This window comes from Thalassophryne amazonica, chromosome 6 (assembly GCF_902500255.1).
Source record: "Thalassophryne amazonica chromosome 6, fThaAma1.1, whole genome shotgun sequence".
Lineage (NCBI taxonomy): Eukaryota > Metazoa > Chordata > Actinopteri > Batrachoidiformes > Batrachoididae > Thalassophryne > Thalassophryne amazonica.
In genome coordinates, this window is record NC_047108.1 from 5,296,730 (window position 1) to 5,317,475 (window position 20,746).

The 20,746-nt window shown below is 44.2% G+C and overlaps 1 protein-coding gene across 2 annotated transcripts in view; it reads left to right on the top strand.

The window, feature by feature from the left end:
• Window positions 1-20,746, top strand: part of LOC117511786 (nucleolar protein 4-like) — a 418,634-nt gene that overhangs the window by 79,975 nt on the left and 317,913 nt on the right. For both annotated transcript variants that reach the window (XM_034171682.1, XM_034171681.1), the window contains exons 3-4: window positions 3,767-3,878; window positions 16,410-16,516. In XM_034171682.1, the coding sequence (XP_034027573.1) occupies window positions 3,767-3,878; window positions 16,410-16,516 (219 nt within the window). The remainder of the gene's footprint in view (window positions 1-3,766; window positions 3,879-16,409; window positions 16,517-20,746) is intronic.

Below are 20,746 nucleotides of genomic sequence, written 5' to 3' on the forward strand. Positions count from 1 at the left end.
TCTCTCCGGTATCAGAAAATGCCGCAGGTTCTATCGGTATTTTCTGATTACGTTGGTATCGGAAGCCGATACTGATACTAGATCAGATAGGTCCCTACCTTACTTCACCTTGCGCCTGCCCCATCTGAATATGCAAATTTATTTAAATGGTTTAGTTATGTCATGTTGCCAGTACCATAATGGAACACAAGAATAGAATGGAATAAGTGTGACGTGTTGTGTGTCCGATGACTTCCGCCATTGTCTCTGTGCTGTCATGTGTAAAAATGAAAGCACAGAGTGTAGGAAAAAATGAAGGCTGTGGCTCGGTCTTTGTTCTCCCACGCAGCTTGCCACAATGTGAAATGAAAAAGAAATGAGTGCGTGTTTGTGTGTGAGGCTATGAATGGTGAGGCTTGGAGCAGCACACACACACTGAGGAAAAAAAAGTCAGACAGAGGATTTCTGTCCACCGCCAAAGCGTGACCACAACAGGTGGGGGGACAGAGTGGAGGAGTTCACCCCTTTAGACACAAAAGTGGCCGTGATGGTGGGTGATGCAGCTCTCATCTCATGCTGAACTCGTAAATGTTGTCATTATACCGGTCATACAATAGGGCACCGCAGTATCGTTTGAACCCTGCGTGATATCGTGGGATTTGACCACTTATGGGGACCTGCGCTCCATTGTGCAATATGTGCACAGCATAAGTTCACACGGAACTTACTGTACTGTTTTGTTTTCGGCTGCAATCACCAAAGCGGTTGCGAAAAAGGATTTTTTTTTTTTGGTTCCCGGTGGAGAAAAGAAGACGAAGTGAGTGGGAGACATCGTGTCGGTAAGTGTTAGCCTACACAGCTAACTGGAGTAGCTCCGTTTTCTCGCCTGCAAACTGCCTCGACATGTTTGTGCTCAGGGTCAGAAACAAACCGCAACACATGTCCACTTTCCACTGCATCGTCACTTTTTCTTTGCATTTTCACTTTGCGTGTAATTTGCCTGGAAACCCATTGAAAATGCAGTGTTTTTTCCACCGGAAGTAGAGAAATTATGTCATATTTTACCCCTTTAGCGCCCGCCCTCCAAAGAGACTACGGTGCCCTATAGGCTGCTCACAATACACAGCTCATGAGTAAAGATGCCAGGATATTAAACACTTTGACACATGTTTAATTAGTTCATTTTCATGTTATTTCTGAATAGACAGTGAGCCAGGAGGGGGCACAGACTCCTCCGCCGGCCCCAGCGTCTCCAAGCCAGCAGCTGACGTCCGCCTGCTTGGCTGTGTCTCCACTACTGTCTGAGTGCAGGAATGGAGTTCATTGTACCCCCTCTTGTGGTCTGTGTTGGGGTTCGTTTGCAGCTCTAGTTTCACCAGAAAAACAAAAACCAAAAATCAAAACCATTTTGAATGAGCACATGCCCAAATGTGCATTGTGCTGGTTTTCATTTGGGACTATTAAACGAACAAACTATTTGTTCACTGATGCATCACTCTGATGACTTCCTGCTTTCACATTAACAACAGTTTCCCAGCCTCACCTCTAGGTGTCACCAAAGGAACAATAGCTACAGAAAGGTGCGTACGCCAGCTATGAACTGGCCGTGGAGCACGGCACGTTTCCCTTTTGATACATCTGAAAGTTAGTGTGAAGACGGAAGTACGCCACGTTTATGTGTGTACGCAGCCTCTGTACATGAGGCCCCTGGTCAGATGCGTGCACGCTAACGAGTGCGTTTCTACTTGCAGAAAGCTGATATTCGTTTCCGACAGCTGCAGAATGCATGACTGTACAATACAGACATTGTTAAATGAGGCTGGAATTGACCCAAACACCGTTGTTTTGGTAAATTTTTTCATCATAAAAAATTCTCTGCTGACTTTGATGAATTTGACTTCAAGAACTTGCATTTGTTGAGTGAGACATTGGTGGGACTTTTACAGATGAAGTTGTTTTGATGCCACTTAGTCCAGTGGACCAGCTCGCTGTCCCACATAACTGCAGCTGTGAGCGCCACCAAAGGCCAACAGTGACTTTTGCCTTTGCCCCCCCGCCACACACACACACACACACACACACACACACACACACACACACACACACACACACACACACACACACACACACACACACACACACACACACACACACACACACACACGATGCTGGTGCTCCTCCCACCTCCTCCTGCACCTTTGTCCAGTGCTTCCTGAATAAATGTTTAATTTATGCAAATGCATATTCAGATGCGCCCACTTATTTATAGACCTTGTGGCCTCGGCATAATTTACTACAGACATTCGTTAAAAATTAATGCGTTTACCAGCAGATAATTACACCCATGTTGTCGTTCTGGCCTCAATGTCTGCTGCAGAAACCTTCAAGATGTGAAGAATTTTAGCATAACAAAAAGAAGTGTGGCTTTATCGGAACTCTGAGAACAGATGGCTGGTTTCATGTTGTGAGTCACCTGCGTGTGTTTGCGTTATTGTTTTGTTGATGAGCACAACTGGAGATACAGAGCAGTGACACTGCTCCCTGTGACCTTTGACCTAAACAAACGTAGCTCAAAATATCCGTGTGGGGAGATAACTTGGCCATTTTTAATTAACAGAGTGATTTTTGTTGTTAGCCATTATGACGAACTAGGCGCCAGCATGCAAACTACTTACACACATTAAATAACAGGCCACCGCAGTGGGAGCGGTCGTGTCGGTAAGCGTTAACCCACACAGCTAACCAGAGTAGCTCAGTCCTCTCAACATGTTTGTGCTCTGGGTCATAAACAAACTGCAACACATGTCCACTTTCCACTGCATCGTCACTTTTTCTTTGCATTTTCACTTTGTATGTAATTTGCCGAAAAACTCAGAAGTAGAGAAATTATGTCATATGTGTCATATTTTACCCCTTTAGCGCCCACCCTCAAATGAGACTAGTAAGTCCCTTCGGCTGCTCCCTTGTTTGGTCGCCACAGCAAATACAAGGTGGATCTGCATGTTGAATTGGCACAAGTTTTACGCCAGATGCCCTTCCTGATGCAACTCCACATTACATGGAGAAATGTGGCAGGGGTGGGATTTGAACTCGGAACCTTCTACACTGAAACCAAGCGCATTAACCACTTGGCCACCACCCCTGCCCGCTGCCCAATTACTTGACACACAGCTCTCCATGCATGCCAAGCCCCGCCCCCTCTTCAAACGGTCAAATCAAATATCGCAGAGACTTGCGTCATGTGGCAACGTGTCACATCCCACAAGCTGAACGCAAACATCTGTTTCAGCGCAACTTTAATAATGAGCAAACACATTTAACACGATTAGTGCATCTAGGGGCGGGACGAATAGTAATGAGGTGATGATGATGATGACGTAGGATCAGCTGAGTACATTTCCTGACATTTGCAACTTTATATGATGCTTAGAATATTTGTGACATCATATTTTAATTTAATTGATGAGTGCACAACAGCTGCACCCCAACTGTAGTTTTTATCCTCCAAACAAAAAAATAATCAGAGCACAAATCAGAGAAGACAGAAATGTAATTAGAAAACTTTGTGTTGTGAACTTATTGTTGTTTTTAGTCACATTTTCACCTTGAATAAAACGTGTAACTGTGAATAACCATGTACTCCAAATTTTATATTTCACTGTTGTCCCTGCACCACAACTCTGTCCAGAAAGCATGTTATTGTCTTTAAAACTAGGTTTAATGTGTTTATTAATTTTTTTGGTCATCAGTGTATTTACAAAACAGACTTTTGGGTATTGTCTTGCAGATCGCGGAGACGTACGCCTTCCTGCCCAGAGAGGCGGTGACTCGTTTCCTGATGAGCTGTGGAGAATGTCAGAAAAGGATGCACATCAGCACCGTGGGACAGGAGCACAAAGGTACAAACACTCCACTGAAACCAGTACCACAAAGCCTCCAATCTTTGCCCCGTAAACCAGAGAGCACAACGATGCCACGCCCACATTACGAAGTGTCGTGTGTGCAGAAAAATTTACACCGGCTTTTCAGCAGTCACCTTCACTCACGATAAAATAAAATATCTGAACTCATTTCAATGAAATTTTCCATTTTTATGCCCCGCATGGCGCTTGCACCACGAGGTGGGCATATAGCATCCGGGTTGTCCGTCCTTCCGTCTGTCCATCTGATCGTCTGTCTGTCCGTCTGTCTGGCCGCACCGTAGGTCGGCACCTATTGCTCGCAGAAACTTCGTATTTGGTGGGTACATGCTTTGGAGGAGTACTTTGCATGGGTTTGAAGGCCCATTAGATTGGGCATTGTTAGTATATCTTACTAAAACACATACAGATGTAGTTGCATAGAGTTTAAGGTCATGCTCGCTAGCAACAAAACAGACAGTTACCAAAATTGTGTGTGTGTGTGTTTGTGGGAGGACGGGGGAACTCAGATAACATTATTTAGCTATTTTTGGATAAGGGAAACATTATACAATTATAGACTTTTGATTTTGGTGTACCCATGATTATGCGGACCTCGTCCGTTTAATCATGGGTACACGGGATTATGCGGGTACAATCCGCATAATCATTAAATTACATTAAATGGTAAACAAGAAAATTGGGAGTTTGTCAAACATACTAAAACTGAAAAATCAATCTTAAGTTTCAACTCTTTGTTATTACTGTCAGACTGCACCAACTGACATCCCATCAATCGACTGGAGATGGTTGTTAAGTCCATGACGAAGAGTGGACTTGTTTTCTTATAAAGTTCACCATTCACCTGTCTATATTCCGCGTAAAATCGACCAAGTACTCCGTCAAGCATCCATCTGTCATAAGTTTCGAAGTTGGGCGCATGTGTTTGTGTTTTCAGTACCCCCCACCCCAAACTGTTGTTTGTTACCTCTTGTGTAGGGTCTGTGTCCTAACTGGGGGATCAGGACCACCTGTACATAGAACTGTGGTATGTCCAGTACTTGAGAATAAAATTATGATCTCGTTCTTCCATTGTGTGTCTCTTCCTCTACTATTCCGTTACAGTACGATTCTTCACACGAATGTTTCACATCTCTCAGTCTGCTTTCTGTCCATTGTCTTTGCCGTCACCTTCTTTCTTCAGTCCGTCTTTCAAGTAGATTCTCTCTCATCACCTTTTCGTCCTCCATCTTCACTTTGCTCTGTCTGTCGGCTCAGTGAAGTCAGTGGCTGATATCATCTCATGAATCCACTCCCTCTGATTCAAAGAACAAAAATAAAAACAAAACTACAATTAGTCAAATTAAAGCAGAGCAACAACAACCCCCCCCAAACAACGGAACAAATGTAGAGTTACAGATGAGTGATGCAGCCACACCAGTTAAAAAAAATGATCAGTGCCATGTTAATATGTGGCAACATTCACATTGTAACATGATATCTGGGTAATTTTATGATAATAGAATTATGATGACAGTGAAATCTGGCCATATTTTAGCTCGCCAGTAAAAATTTGTTAAGATTGTAATTCCGTTACCTTAGAATTGCTCAAATTTGTTGTCATGTGAAACTTTTATTTTTTTTAATTGAAGTGAGGCATCACACACGTCAGTCACAGGTCAGTTGTTGGGTGCAGGTCAACGTCACTGGGGTCAAATTGCGGCAGCACTGAGTGTCTTCATAAGAAAACACAGGATTTAAATGACAGGTTGTGTGTGTGTGTGTGTGTTCTCTCGGGGTGGCATGATTTGTTTTTTCTTCCATGCCTCCCCGTCCTTCCTGCTGCACATCCTCACATTCTCACCTCTTTTCTGTCCCTCCTTCATCTCTTTGTGCTTCTTCCATCTCTGTCCTTCGAGCCCAGCTTCTCTTTCTTCCTCCCGTTTTGCTCACACACTCCCAAATCTGTCTCCTTCCTCCCTCCTTTTCTCTCTCACTTTGTCCCCCCCCCCCCCCCCCCCCCCCGGGTTTTCTCTTTGTTTCTTATTAAACAGAGGAGTCATTGGGTTGTCCTCTCTCTCTCTCTCTCCCTCTCCTCAATTAGCCTAATTAATGGCTTTTAACAAAGAAAATGGCCCAGGAAACGAGCTCATTTTGCACAGAGTCGGGGGACAAGCGGGAAAAGAGAAACCTTGTTGTTGGGTTAGGGGGAGGAAAAGATGGATGACAACAACGAAAGTAAAAACTGATGAGAGTTTAACGTCGACTGCAGGCTGAGACCAGGGTGAATCTCATACAGAAGGAAAAAATGAACAAAAGAAAAGAGAATCCTGTCAAACAACTCAAGCACAAAGTAACTTTGTTTTAAAAGGTTGGTGCAATTTCAATTTTTTTTTTTTATATCCACTCATGAATAAATCCAGAAAATATCAACATTTGTTCTTGTTTGGAAAATGTGTTTTAAAGAAGTGAAGGCTGTTTATGTGCAAAACTAACACTTTATATTCTATTGTTTGCATGTTTTTTTTAAATATTTTTGAATACATCGCTGGTTTGAAAACTCAAGACTTACTAGATGATCAATCAGTTGATTAGTGTTAATGAGAAGAATGATTTGATGTATGATGTCATCACAAATGGACACTTCCAGAAGTGTAGACCCATTAAAAGCCAATATAATTTATGCTTAAAGGAGAAATACCTAATGCTGCATTTACACATAATGAAGACAAGTCACAAATGCCACCAAGTACACATTCTTGGCCGCTGATCACGGATGTGATGATTCGGGGCAGAGACGTCAGGTGTCCTCAGGAACTGCTGCAACCTGTTACCACACGTTACAATTAATGGCACGTGTTGCTGGAGAATTATCAGGAACCATTACGCACGGTCAAGAATAGTGTTCCACGTTGTTGCGCACTATTGTGCGCCATTGCGCGTAACAGTGCATCGTTAAGTTCTGTCACGTTGTGAATGAGGTGAATTGTCTCCACACACACACCCATATTCATCCAACCGAATTCGGATCGCTCCAGTTTTTCAGAAGAACTTTGTGGCTGCATGCGTAGTTGGGCTCTGTGCCATGGAGTGGTGCAGAGAGGAGGAGGAGGACAGAGCCAGATGTGTGGCTTCATGCGGGTCTCGTCTCACACATTTTCCCAAACATCCGGCACATGCAGCAGGTGGAACACCTGCAGGAGTGCGCTGAAGAGCACTGAAATTAGACTTTTAGTCAACTTGGTGTCAGCAATCAAACTGAATGCGGTGCAGCAGGGTTTAATTGTGCACACGCTTCTTCCTCCGCCGGACTGGAGGAGGTGCAGAGATGTCTGGCTGCACGTGAGTCTCCTCTGGTTCCTCTGGCTCAGACTCATTCTCCCACTCATCGGTTACAACAGCAGGTGGAACACCTGCAGGAGCATCCTGAGGAGCTTCAGCAGGAACCGTGGAACGACATTTGGAGCCGAGTTTAATTGTGCGCACGTGACAGAAAACTGATTCGTCGTGGCACACAGTGAAATGTGACGCCACATTACAAGTCGTGTCAAAACTTGACAGTTTCCGTGTCACTTCGTAATAACGCGTGACAGTTTGGGCTCCAAGAACCATCACAGGAATCACTACGAACGTTGTCACGTTCTATTAACGATGTTAGACGAAATGAGGGTGGTGTGTGACATTCGTGGAAGATTTTTTTGACAGCCAAAAACATGCTCCACGAATATCAAGAATATCACGCACCAACACGCACTATTAAGAAACATATTCAGATGCGTTAAGTCACATTAAGAATGTCAGGAATGTGTCATGAATGACAGAAAAATGACATTCGTAACGTGTCTTGGTTATGTGTAAACACAGCTTAACTTTGCTCACATTCTTCTCTCCAGAGCTCCCCCTACAGCTCGGGAGTGCATATGTCACAAACCTGGTGTAAAAATCTCACTATCCCCCCCCCGCTCTCCATGTGCATTTGTTTTTACACATTCCATGTCAAGAAAGTGACAATCCAGAAATACGAAGAGAACAGCGTTTTTGCTCCGATGGATTTCTTTCTCTCCGTTTCTCACTCTCTATGCAAACCTGCATGTACATGTATAAAATAGATGGACATGGTCAATATCTTGCAAATGCATGGAGAAATCAAAAATATCTTCTTTTTAAATTGAAATTTTATTCTATGAAACAACTATGTCTGTGACAAAAACTGCAAAACATCTCTGTAAACATGCACAATTTTACTAATACTTGTATGTAAGACTAACAAAAAATGCAGGATGTTACCTGGATGCCAAATTTTACCACATGTGGTCCATGTAGGAAATGTTGTATTTATTGATCTTATAAAGTAGGACACGAGCAGTAGTGTCCTCTGGTCCTCTCTCAACACCCACATACAGCAGGGTTTTGTTTTTAATTTTTAATTTTTAACTTTTTTCATCGTGTGGCAAACTTTAGCCAGTGTTAAACTCATCCATTTTCAGATAATCCTTAAGAATACAGAGCATTTGTTGTTTAATTACTGATAATACCATTTTGCTTTTTTCCTCCAAACTCCATTTATTATTTTATTTATTTATTTTATTGTGAGGGTGTCTGGTTTGGGAACCACAGAATCTCGTCTCTGCTGTTTGCGGACGATGTGGTTCTGTTGGCTTCGTCAAATCAGGACCTTCAGCGTGCACTGAGGCAGTTTGCAGCTGAGTGTGAAGCGCCCGAGATGAAAATCAGCACCTCCAAATCCGAGGCCATGGTTCTCGACCGGAATAAGATGCTTTGCCCTCTTCAGGTCGGTGGAGTGTCCTTGCCTCAAGTGGAGGAGTTTAAGTATCTCGGGGTCTTGTTCACGAGTGAGGGACGGATGGAGCGTGAGATCGAGGGACGGATGGAGCGTGAGATTGATAGACGGATTGGTGCAGCGTCTGCAGTGCGGTCACTGTATCGGACCGTCGTGGTGAAGAGAGAGCTGAGTAGGGGGGCAAAGCTCTCGATTTACCGATCGAGCTACATTCTGATCCTCACCTATGGTCATGAGATTTGGCTCATGACCGAAAGAAGGAGATCGCGAGTACAAGCGGCAGAGATGAGTTTCCTCCGCAGGGTGGCTGGGCGCTCCCTTAGAGATAGGGTGAGGAGCTTGGTCACTCGGGAGGAGCTCGGAGTCGAGCCGCTGCTCCTCCACGTCAAAAGGAGTCAGTTGAGGTGGCTCGGGCATCTTTTCTGGATGCCCCCTGGACGCCTCGCTGGAGAGGTGTTCCGGGCACGTCCCATTGGGAGGAGGCCCCGGGGAAGACCCAGGACACGCTGGAGGGACTACATCTCTCGGCTGTCTTAGGAACGCCTTGGGGTTCCCCCGGAGGAGCTGGGGGAGGTGTGTGTGGATCGGGAGGTCTGGGCAACTTTGCTTGAGCTGCCCCCGCGACCCGACTCCTGATAAAGTGGAAGAAAATGGATGGATGGATGGATATTTTATTGTGTGAGAATTCCACAAAACAGATGATAACAGCAAACTCCACTTTTACTTGCTTGAAAAAAGGGGGAAAAAAAATACTTGGATGGACAACTAGTGTAGTATTTCTGCTAAAGAGTTGACATTTATTATTTACCTGCAAGCAGTCTGTGTGGTTCTCATGACACGCAGGACTGAAGCATCAGGGTTCGTGTGTGTGTGTGTGTGTGTGTGTGTGTGTGTGTGTGTGTGTGTGTGTGTGTGTGTGTGTGTGTGTGTGTGTGTTATTGCTGAATGCCACTTGAAGAGACAGAAGCTAATTGCCTTTCTATCCTGTGGGGCTTTGACCCGACACACACACACACACACACACACACACACACACACACCACACACACACACACACACACACACACACACACACACACACACACACACACACACACACACACACACACACACACACAAACAAACCCTCTCCATTGCTATGCTGAGTTGACTCCCGCTAAAGTTCAGTTGTTAATTATTAAGTGCCGTTAATCAGTGTGGACCAACACCATGTTTAGTTGACAAAGACAACAGGATGACTGTGTGCACGACTCCACGCGCTTATGACAAATCTTTACTTTTCAGTTTGTATCAAGCTTCAGAAGTGCAGTTTTTGGCTTTTTTTTTTTTTTTTTTACAAAATCACCTTAAATTTTCATTTGCTGCTTCAATAAAATAGCACAGTGAAGTGTGTAAAGCAGAAGAAAGTGTGTACATCTTCATAGTTATGTGATGTAACGGAGCAACTCGCGTCATGTCCGGTCCACTTAAACTGTTGTGCAAAGGTGTCAAACTCCTTGCTTGCAGACTGGATCTGTGTTTTATTACCCAGCTTCATATTTTGTCATGCCTGTTTAATTATGTTCCATCTATGTTGTACATTTACCATCAGCAATCACTAGAAACGCTACATTGATGCATACTGAATCGCTAGTAGCATCTATGTTTGTGAGATTTTTAACATTTTTTTGGTCATGTGATTCTCTTGAATCGCGTAATGACAAAGGTCATTAGGCAGGCTGTATATGTTGTTAATGGTGATTGGATGCACCATGTGTCAATCAGCCATCACTGTCTGCTAATGTGTCGCTGCAGTGAAGATACACTGAGAAATATTGGTCTGTTGGTTTGTGGGATAAAACTCCACAGGGCTCTGCCTCTGCATGTACAGTATGGAATAAAACTGACAGCAATAGTAGTCTTTTTTCTGCGATACATATTTCGCAATGTGGAAAAAAAAATGCAGGAATTTACACTCGGGGTGTGATGCGGTAGATGGTGTAAATAATATAAATTTGGCCTATGGTAGAGATTTGGACTCCACCAACCAATCACGATAACACTTGCTGATGAAAGTGCAGAGACCACGGAGCAGGAGGAGCTGGTTAGAAAAAAATGGTGCGCACTTCAAGCTCTATACCAGTTTTTAAATTTTGTTAATAGACCTACTCTAACGTGAATTATGATTAATAACTTCTGCGATATTTTTTGTAAATTTACTTTGTAATATACAGCGAGGAAAATAAGTATTTGAACACCCTGTGATTTTGCAAGTTCTCCCACTTAGAAATCATGGAGGGGTCTGAAATTTTCATCTTAGGTGCATGTCCACTGTGAGAGACATAATCAAAAAAAAAAAAAACAAAAACAAAAAAAAACCTGGAAATCACAATGTATGATTTTTTTTTTAATAATTTATTTGTATGTTACTGCTGCAAATAAGTATTTGAACACCTGTGAAAATCAATGTTAATATTTGGTACAGTAGCCTTTGTTTGCAGTTACAGAGGTCAAATGTTTCCTGTAGTATTTCACACACTGCAGCAGGGATTTTGGTCCACTCCTCCATACAGATCTTCTCTAGATCTTTCAGGTTTGGAGTTTCAGCTCCCTCCAAAGATTTTCTATTGAGTTCAGGTCTGGAGACTGGCCAGGCCACTCCAGGACCTTGAAATGCTTCTTCTAATGCTTTTCTTTAAGAAGCCCTGTTATTCTGCCCTCCTTTACCTGTATTAATTGCACCTGTTTGAACTTGTTACCTGTATAAAAGACACCTGTTCACACACTCAATCAATCACACTCCAACCTGTCCACCATAGCCAAGACCAAAGAGCTGTCTAAGGACACCAGGGACAAAACTGTAGACCTGCACAAGGCTGGGATGGACTACAGGACAACAGGCAAGCAGCTTGGTAGAAGACAACAACTGTTATGATTATTTATTAGAAAGTGGAAGAAACACAAGATGAGTGTCAATCTCCCTCGGTCTGGGATTCCATGCAAGATCTCACTTTGTGGTGTAAGGATGATTCTGAGAAAGCTCAGAACTACACAGGAGGACCTGGTCAATGACCTGAAGAGAGCTGGGACCACAGTCACAAAGATTACATGAGTAACACATGATGCTGTCATGGTTTAAAATCCTGCAGGGCAGCAAGGTCCCCCTGCTCAAGCCAGCACATGCCCAGGCTCATTTGAAGTTCATCAGTGACCATCTGGATGATCCAGAGGAGGCATGGGAGAAGGTTATGTGGTCAGATGAGACCAGAATAGAGCTTTTTGGAATCAACTCCACTTACCATGTTTAGAGGATGAGAACAATCCCAAGAAAACCATCCCAACCGTGAAGCATGGGGGTGGAAACATCATACTCTGGGGCTGCTCTTCTGCAAAGGGGACAGGACGACTGCACCATATTGAAGGGAGGATGGATGCGGTCATGTATTGTGAGATTTTGGCAAACAACCTCCTTCCCTCAGTAAGAGCATTGAAGATGGGTCATGGCTGGGTCTTCCAGCATGACAATGACCCCAAACACACAGCCAGGGCAACTAAGGAGGGGCTCCGTTAGAAGCATTTCAAGGTCCTGGAGTGGCCTGGCCAGTCTCCAGACCTGAACTCAATAGAAAATCTTTGGAGGGAGCTGAAACTCCAAACCTAAAAGATTTGGAGAAGATCTGTATGGAGGAGTGGACCAAAATCCCTGCTGCAGTGTGTGAAAATCTGGTGAAAAACTACAGGAAACATTTGACTTCTGTAATTGCAAACAAAGGCGACTGTACCAAATATTAACATTGATTTTCACAGGTGTTCAAATACTTATTTGCAGCAGTAACATACAAATAAATTATTAAAAAATCAGACATTGGGATTTCCAGACTTTTTTTATTTTTTTATTTTTTTAGATTATGTCTCTCACAGTGGACATGCACCTAAGATGAAAATTTCAGACCCCTCCATGATTTCTAAGTGGGAGAACTTGCAAAATCACAGGGTGTTCAAATACTTATTTTCCTTGCTGTATATTATGGACTGTAGATGGTGAAATCCCTAAATTCCTTGCAATTGAATGTTGAGAAACAATTATGACACTAACCTGTTTCCAAATAGGTGTTTTATAAGCATTCATCAACTTTCCCAGTCTTTTGTGCCACTGTCCCAACTTTTTTGAAACGTGTTGCAGGCATCCATTTCAAAATGAGCAAATATTTGCACAAAAACAATAAAGTTTATCAGTTTGAACTTTAAATATCTTGTGTTTGTGGTATATTCAATTGAATATAGGTTGAAGAGGATTTTCAAATCATTGTATTATGTTTTACACAACGTCCCATCTTCATTGGAATTTGTGTCTCATCTTATTACATACACATAGTTGTACAAAAAACGCCTGAAGCATTTCCTGCAATTTAATGTAAATATATATATATATATATATATATATATATATATATATATATTTTGCTACATTTGTTCATTTTTTTTAAATTTACAATTTCTGTTTGCATTCTAAGTTATGAAAATGGTGTTTGTGTTCGTTTGCAGTATTTTGCACCATAGTGTGCTGAGTTTTAATTTTGAGTTTTGAGATCTGCACAATAAATGTTCTGAAAATGACATTATATCTGTTTTTTGTTGCTTTTTATAAAAATTTTTTTTATCAATGTAGCTTTGCTAAGGGACTATATAACCCATTCAGAAACGCTTCCATTATAATTTTTACACCTAAGATTATATCATGATATATACCGTTACCGGTATATATTCATATCACGATATGAATTTTATGTCATATCGTGATATGAATATATACCGTTACCGGTATATATTCATATCACGATATGAATTTTATGTCATATCGTGCAGCCCTGATTCATACACAGGTAACTTGAATAGCTCTTTGGAAAGAGTGACATTCTGTTATTAAAATGAATCTGTGGGGGAATGCATTTGCACAGAAAACAAACATCTTTTTTTTTCTAAGTTGAAAGACTCTGCAAGGAATTCTGACTAAATTATTACTCCTCCTCCATCGCGGGGCACCTGAGCTCCTCTGTCCTCGGCGAGGAGACCCGTGGCGTGGGGCTCCTCCTGAGCCTACCTGAGCAGGAAGAACACGTTTAATAACTTTTATTCAATTCAATTGCATTGTAGTTTGAGTGAAGCGGTGGAATCTGAGCACTAATGGGCAGCTGTGTGCGTGTTGTGACTCTGCCCGTGTAAGCCATGTTAATGGCAGAAAGACTCTGCACTCGATGTTAGATCAGGTTTTTATTGGTGTGTGTGGTGCACTCACGTTCTGCTGCCTGACCACAGTGAAGCATCGACTCAGAGATGGAAAACATGTACGTTAGGTGGTACTTGAGGACCCACTGATCTACGACACTTTCCACTAAAGGACGTGTCTAACATCTGGAGCACAGTACAGGACAGATATAAAAATAAGGTAAAGAGACTCTGAAGTCACTTGGACAAGTGTAATTTTCACCAAATATGGGGAAAGTGGCGTTAACGATTCAAGGTCGGTGAAAGTCTGTTCTCTGGAGGATCCTTGAGTACGGCTAGAGTGACTTTGTGTCAAATGAGCGGTGACTCATGGAGACTCCAGTGAGTGGTATCGCATGTGTTGTGAGGGAGCGTCAGAGTTTCTCTGTGCCTGATCCCAGATGGGCCTCCGTGCTGAAGGACTATGGCGGCTGGAGAAGGGCAAGGACACGCCCACATTTCACCTGTCTGCAGCAGACAGATGGTGACTGTCGAGGGGCGGTGATAGACTTGTTGACTGCCTGGGTGGTTGTCTTCCAGGCCCCAAGGCAGTTCTGAAGTGTGATGGATGTGGTGAAACGTGGGGTGGATGTGCCCTGACCTGACCTGAGCTTTACCAGGCCAGATATAAGTTACTCATGAGACACACACACACACACACACACACACACACACACACACACACACACACACACACACACACACACACACACACACACACACACACACACACACACACACACACACACACACACACACAGGCCATAGTCTGTAGACCTCCATTGCCTCACTTTCTGCTTCATTGTCTCCTTCTGCTTCCAGCTCTAGAGGAACCTCTAGAGCTGGAAGGGGGGCCACACTGAGGTGTAGACCAGAGGGGCCACACTGAGGTGTCGACCATGAGGGCCACACTGAGGTGTCGACCATGAGGGCCACACGGAGGTGTCGACCATGAGGGCCACACGGAGGTGTAAACCAGAGGGGCCACACTGAGGTGTAAACCAGAGGGGCCACACTGAGGTGTAGACCAGAGGGGCCACACGGAGTGTAGACCAGGGGCCCATACAGAGGTACAGACCAGGGGCACACACGGAGATGTAGACCAGGGGCACACACGGAATGTAGATCAGGGGGCCACACAGAGGTGTACACCAGAGGGGCCACACGGAGTGTAGACCAGGATCCCACATGGAGTGTAGATCAGGGGGCCACACAGAGGTGTAGACCAGAGGGGCCACACTGAGGTGTCGACCATGAGGGCCACACTGAGGTGTAGAAGAGAGGGCCACACTGAGGTGTAGAACAGAGGGGCCACACTGAGGTGTAAACCAGAGGAGCCACACTGAGGTGTAAACCAGAGGAGCCACACTGAGGTGTAAACCAGAGGGGCCACACTGAGGTGTAAACCAGAGGGGCCACACTGAGGTGTAAACCAGAGGGGCCACACTGAGGTGTAAACCAGAGGAGCCACACTGAGGTGTAAACCAGAGGGTCCACACTGAGGTGTAGACCAGAGGGGCCACACAGAGGTGTAGACCAGAGGGGCCACACAGAGGTGTAGACCAGAGGGGCCACACAGAGGTGTAGACCAGAGGGGCCACACAGAGGTGTAGACCAGAGGGTCCACACTGAGGTGTAAACCAGAGGGTCCACACGGAGGTGTAAACCAGAGGAGCCACACTGTGTAGACCAGAGGGTCCACACTGAGGTGTAAACCAGAGGGTCCACACTGAGTGTAGACCAGGTTCCACACTGAGTGTAGACCAGAGGGTCCACACTGAGGTGTAGACCAGAGGGGCCACACTGAGGTGTAAACGAGAGGGGTCACACGGAGGTGTAAACCAGAGGGTCCACACTGAGGTGTAGACCAGAGGGGCCACACTGGGGTGTAGACCAGAGGGGCCACACTGGGGTGTAGACCAGAGGGGCCACACTGGGGTGTAGACCAGAGGGGCCACACTGAGGTGTAGACCAGAGGGGCCACACTGAGGTGTAAACCAGGGGCCCTGGGCCTCATGAATTGGGTTCTTGGTTGAACTTTTTGGAGCAGATTACCAGAAACCATGGTTCATGATAATTAAAATGAAAGTGAGTGTCAGAGTTCATGAACTGGTTCTGATAGAGGAGTTGGACGGTGCAGAGCGGGTTGTTGGTGGTTTGATCCCTAGCTATTCCTGACTGTTTAGAAGTGCTGTTGAGTAAGATGCTGAAGGCCAGACCGCCCCTGGTGTGCAGGTCAGATTTATTAAAGTGCTCCCAGCAACACAAATCCAGTCCATTTAAATGAGTTACCACTTTTCATTGATCTGCTGTGGCGACCCCTAACGGGAGCAGCTGGAGGAATAAAAAAGCTTTTTTTGAAAGCTTTTTTCTGGGATGCTTGCAGGCAGAATATAATCACTGGAGGATGTAAACATCATAGTTGAGTTGCTAAACTGCAGAATAGAACGGCACATTTTAAAGAAGTAACTCTCTCTCCTCTGCAGAAAACGACAGACCGACCTCTCTGGCATCAGACGTGATCGACTACAATGTTCCTCTGACCACCACATACATGAAGCAGATGAAGCTGCAGAGTCTGAGCAGCAACAAGGTAACAAAAAGACTGAACGACCTCACTCGTTCTGCGTGTGTTTCACACGTCAGACGTTTCAGAGGGACGGATCATAAACTCTGATGACTGCATCTGCCTTTAAACAGTTGTTTAGTTCGCGACAGGAAAAACACCTCCGTTGGAAACCTTAACGGGCAAGTTGGAACATGCCCAAGCTGTTAAACAATTTCTCAGTTACTCACTTGTTGAAAGCCATCAAAAGCCGCCTGAATTTTACAAATGGTTTTCAACATGGAGGTGTTTCTCCTGTCGCGGCGCACACAGAATTGCCGAGTCGTCACGGAAACGACTCGGCGAATTTGCGCGCACGTCTTTCATTAAAAAATGTCCTTACACAGTGGAATGTCCGCATAAAGTCCTCATGCCGGCCTCTTCTGAATCTTCTCTGTTCTCTCACGACGTCCTGGGTGAATTAAGCCTTAAATTAGGATGGTTTCATGTCGAAACAGGCCGACGACGGTGCCTGGAAGTGCTACACGACGTCCCGCTGCGTGGGAAGTCCTTACAGCGACAGAAACACCCCATAATCTCTCATCAGCCGTTAAACTTTTCACTGAAAACCAGCTTAATTTCTAGAATAGTGTCCACTCAGATATTCCTCACAGGTCCAGAAAAAAATTTGATAAAGCAACGCGCGCCGTCTCGAGCAGCGTGTGAAACAAAGGAATTCAGCCAAGAGGGCGGGACCACATCTCACTCAAGGCCTGCCCACAGGGAAATGACGTCACCGAAACGCGTGAAAAACTCACGCATGCGCACGAGGGTTCAAGCATGATTGGTGTAATCGCACGTCATTTAAATCCATATAGTTAAAAAAAATAAATAAAAGGGTCGGTTTATTATCTAATAGACCTCGTATGTATATATATATATGTATATGTGCTAGTGTAATGTTTAACGCTTTAAGTGGTTACAGGGATGTTCAGCTGTAATTACATGTGTTCCCACACGAGGACAAAGCTACTGAATACTGTGTTAAAAATACGAGGTCTGTTAGAAAAGTATCCAACTTTATTATTTTTTTCAAAAACCATATGGATTTGAATCACGTGTAATTGCGTCAGACAAGCTTGAACCCTCGTGCGCATGCGTGAGTTTTTCCACACCTGTCGGTTGCGTCATTCGCCTATGAGCAGGCTTTGAGTGAGGAGTGGTCCAGCCCCCTCGTCGGATTTTCATTGCCAGGAAATGGCGGAATGATGTGGGCTTTTTTTCATCAGAATTTTTTCAGAAACTGTTAGAGACTGGCAGCTGGAAACCATTAGAAAAATTTATCTGGCTTTCGGTGAAAATGTTACGGGCTTGGTAGAGAATAAGGAGTGTTAATGACGCTTTAAGGACGGCCCCCAGCGGCGCCGCGCTCCGAAGCCGCCATCGACAGGCTGAACGACCATTTCATTTCTAAAGGGATGGCTGTCTGGATCCGTGACCATCGTGTGCCATTTCTCTGGTCATCACAAGAGCTGGACATCAACCATTTTCCAGCAGATTTCACTTTTAACAAGAGATTTTGTCATGGAAAGCCGAGCGGAGGCTTCGCGCGTCACGATGGATTCGCTACTGGAATGAGACAAAATCACCTCCGTTTTGGTCTCACAGGACGGCTTTGAGATGGCATTCAGACAGCTTCGGTGGTTTTTCCATCGAGTGATTATCCGAGAAATTGTGGATGTGCCTGGACATGCCAGAACATGTCCCGTGAGGCTTCATCACGGCGTTGCTGTGCGCCATGCGGCACCGCCGCGACGTGCAAAGCCTCCGCTCCTCTTCCTCCATGACAAAACAGTGTAGTAGTGTAACATTTTCACCGAAAGCCAGATAATTTTTCTAATGGTTTCCAGCTGCCAGTCTCTAACAGTTTCTGAAAAAATTCTCATGGAAAAAAAGCCCAAATCATTCCGCCATTTCCTGGTAATCTAACAACGACGAGGGGGCTGGACCACTCCTCACTCAAAGCCTGCTCACAGGCGAATGATGCAACCGACAGGCGTGGAAAAACTCACGCATGCGCACGAGGGTTCAAGCTTGTCTGAAGCAATCACACGTGATTCAAATCCATATGGTTTTTGAAAAAATAATAAGGTCGGATACTTTTCTAATAGACCTCGTATAGCAGAAGAAGAAACATCCAGATGTGTAATGCTAGCAGCTGCAGGTTTGGTGATTAAAACGGCCGCCGTTTTTCTCTTTTCTGCAAATATATGTACTTATGTCTCCATATACATTTCTACACGCTTTACTTTTTCTTGTTCCCCCCTTTTTAATATTATTATATTTAAGTAAATATGGGAGGAGTGGGATACAATTAGTTATACCTAACAGCTAACGTTAGCTTATCTAGCCGGCCTTAGCAACGTTCATTGTAGCTTACAAAATAGTTGGTTCCTTTGTGTTTGATAACAATCTTCTCCTGTGATGTCTTATCCTTCTTATGTCTTATTACTTATTATATCATATATACCTTTTTCTTGAGCTGCTTGGGTGGGTAGTGAGAGTTCCCATGGGATAAAAAGCTTTTTAACCTCCCATCCCTGGTTCTCAAGACCAGGCACCCAGGTGGCTCTACTCTACTCTTTTCTACTCTCCTATTTTACTCTTCCTTTTTAGATATTTAGATATACCATTGTATACTGGCATAGTTGCACCTCAGAATTGGAATATAATATATAAGATATACCTTACCGAATTTTCATGAGCTGCTGACAAGAGCAGAAATTAGCTTTGAGTTAGCGGACGTTAGCGTGCACGCTGATGTAGGCAAAATGTCTAATAAATCCTTCCAGAGGTGTTATCAGGTTACACAAGCAGTGTTTTCAGTTTTAGAAGTGTTTATTTCTCACTAGCTTTTACACACACACACACACACACACACACACACACACACACACACACACACACACACACACACACACACACACACACACACACACACACACACACACACATATATGAGAAAGGTGTTATATTTAGCCAAAAACGAAGCGAAGTTAGCAGCTAGCGACACCGGGAAGTGGCGTCACCACACTAACATCCATGAGATCATAGTATAAAAACAGGAATAGAATGTGACTTTTTGTCTCTTAAAATACCTCTTACAATACGTCCAGGTTAGACATCTTTGAACTTGTCCAACGTTTGTGTCCCAAGAATGTTCCCTGTGAATTTGAAGACTCTGACAGTAATTGGACTGGATTTATGCTGAGCACAGACGAATGGATGGACGGATGGACATAAAGACTTATTACCACCTCTACTGGTGGTTGGCTGTCACTGCGGTATTGTATCACTTCCTGTTCTGGAGCACAGCGGTGTTTTGCTGTATCTGTTAGCTGTTTAATCTGCTTAGTTAGATTGATCTAGATAACTAGATAACGATTTATTTCACAGTGTAATCTTCACGTGCCTTAACTAAAGCACTCTCTCTGCTGAATCACTTCTAAATTATTTTCACATTCTTCACTTTGTGTGTTTTTAGGAATCCGCTAGCTTAGCGCAGCTATTAGCTCTTATCCGGTTTAGCATGGCGGCTTCTCCTGTCTCTCCTGCACTTTTCTGCGCTGGGTGTGAAATGTTTAGTTATTCCTCGGCCTCCTTTAGCAGTAATGGTACTTGTAATAAGTGTAGCTTGTTCGTAGCTTTGGAGGCCAGGCTGGGCGAATTGGAGACTCGGCTTCGCACCTTGGAAAATCCTACAGCTAGCCAGACCCCTGTAGTTGGTGCGGACCAAGGTAGCTTAGCCGCCGTTAGCTGTCCCCCAGCAGATCCCAAGCAGCTGGGAAAGCAGGCCGGCTGGGTGACTGTGAGGAAGAAGCGTAGTTCTAAACAGAAGCCCCCTGTACACCACCAACCCATTCACTTTTCTAACTGTTTTTCCCCACTCGGCGACACACCCGCCGAGGAACAAACTCTGGTTATTGGCGACTCTGTTTTGAGAAATGTGAAGTTAGCGACACCAGCAACCATAGTCAAATGTCTTCCGGGGGCCAGAGCAGGCGACATTGAAGGAAATTTGAAACTGCTGGCTAAGGCTAAGTGTAAATGTGGTCTATTAAACATTAGATCTCTCTCTTCTAAGTCCCTGTTAGTAAATGATATAAGAATTGATCAACATATTGATTTATTCTGCCTTACAGAAACCTGGTTACAGCAGGATGAATATGTTAGTTTAAATGAGTCAACACCCCCGAGTCACACTAACTGTCAGAATGC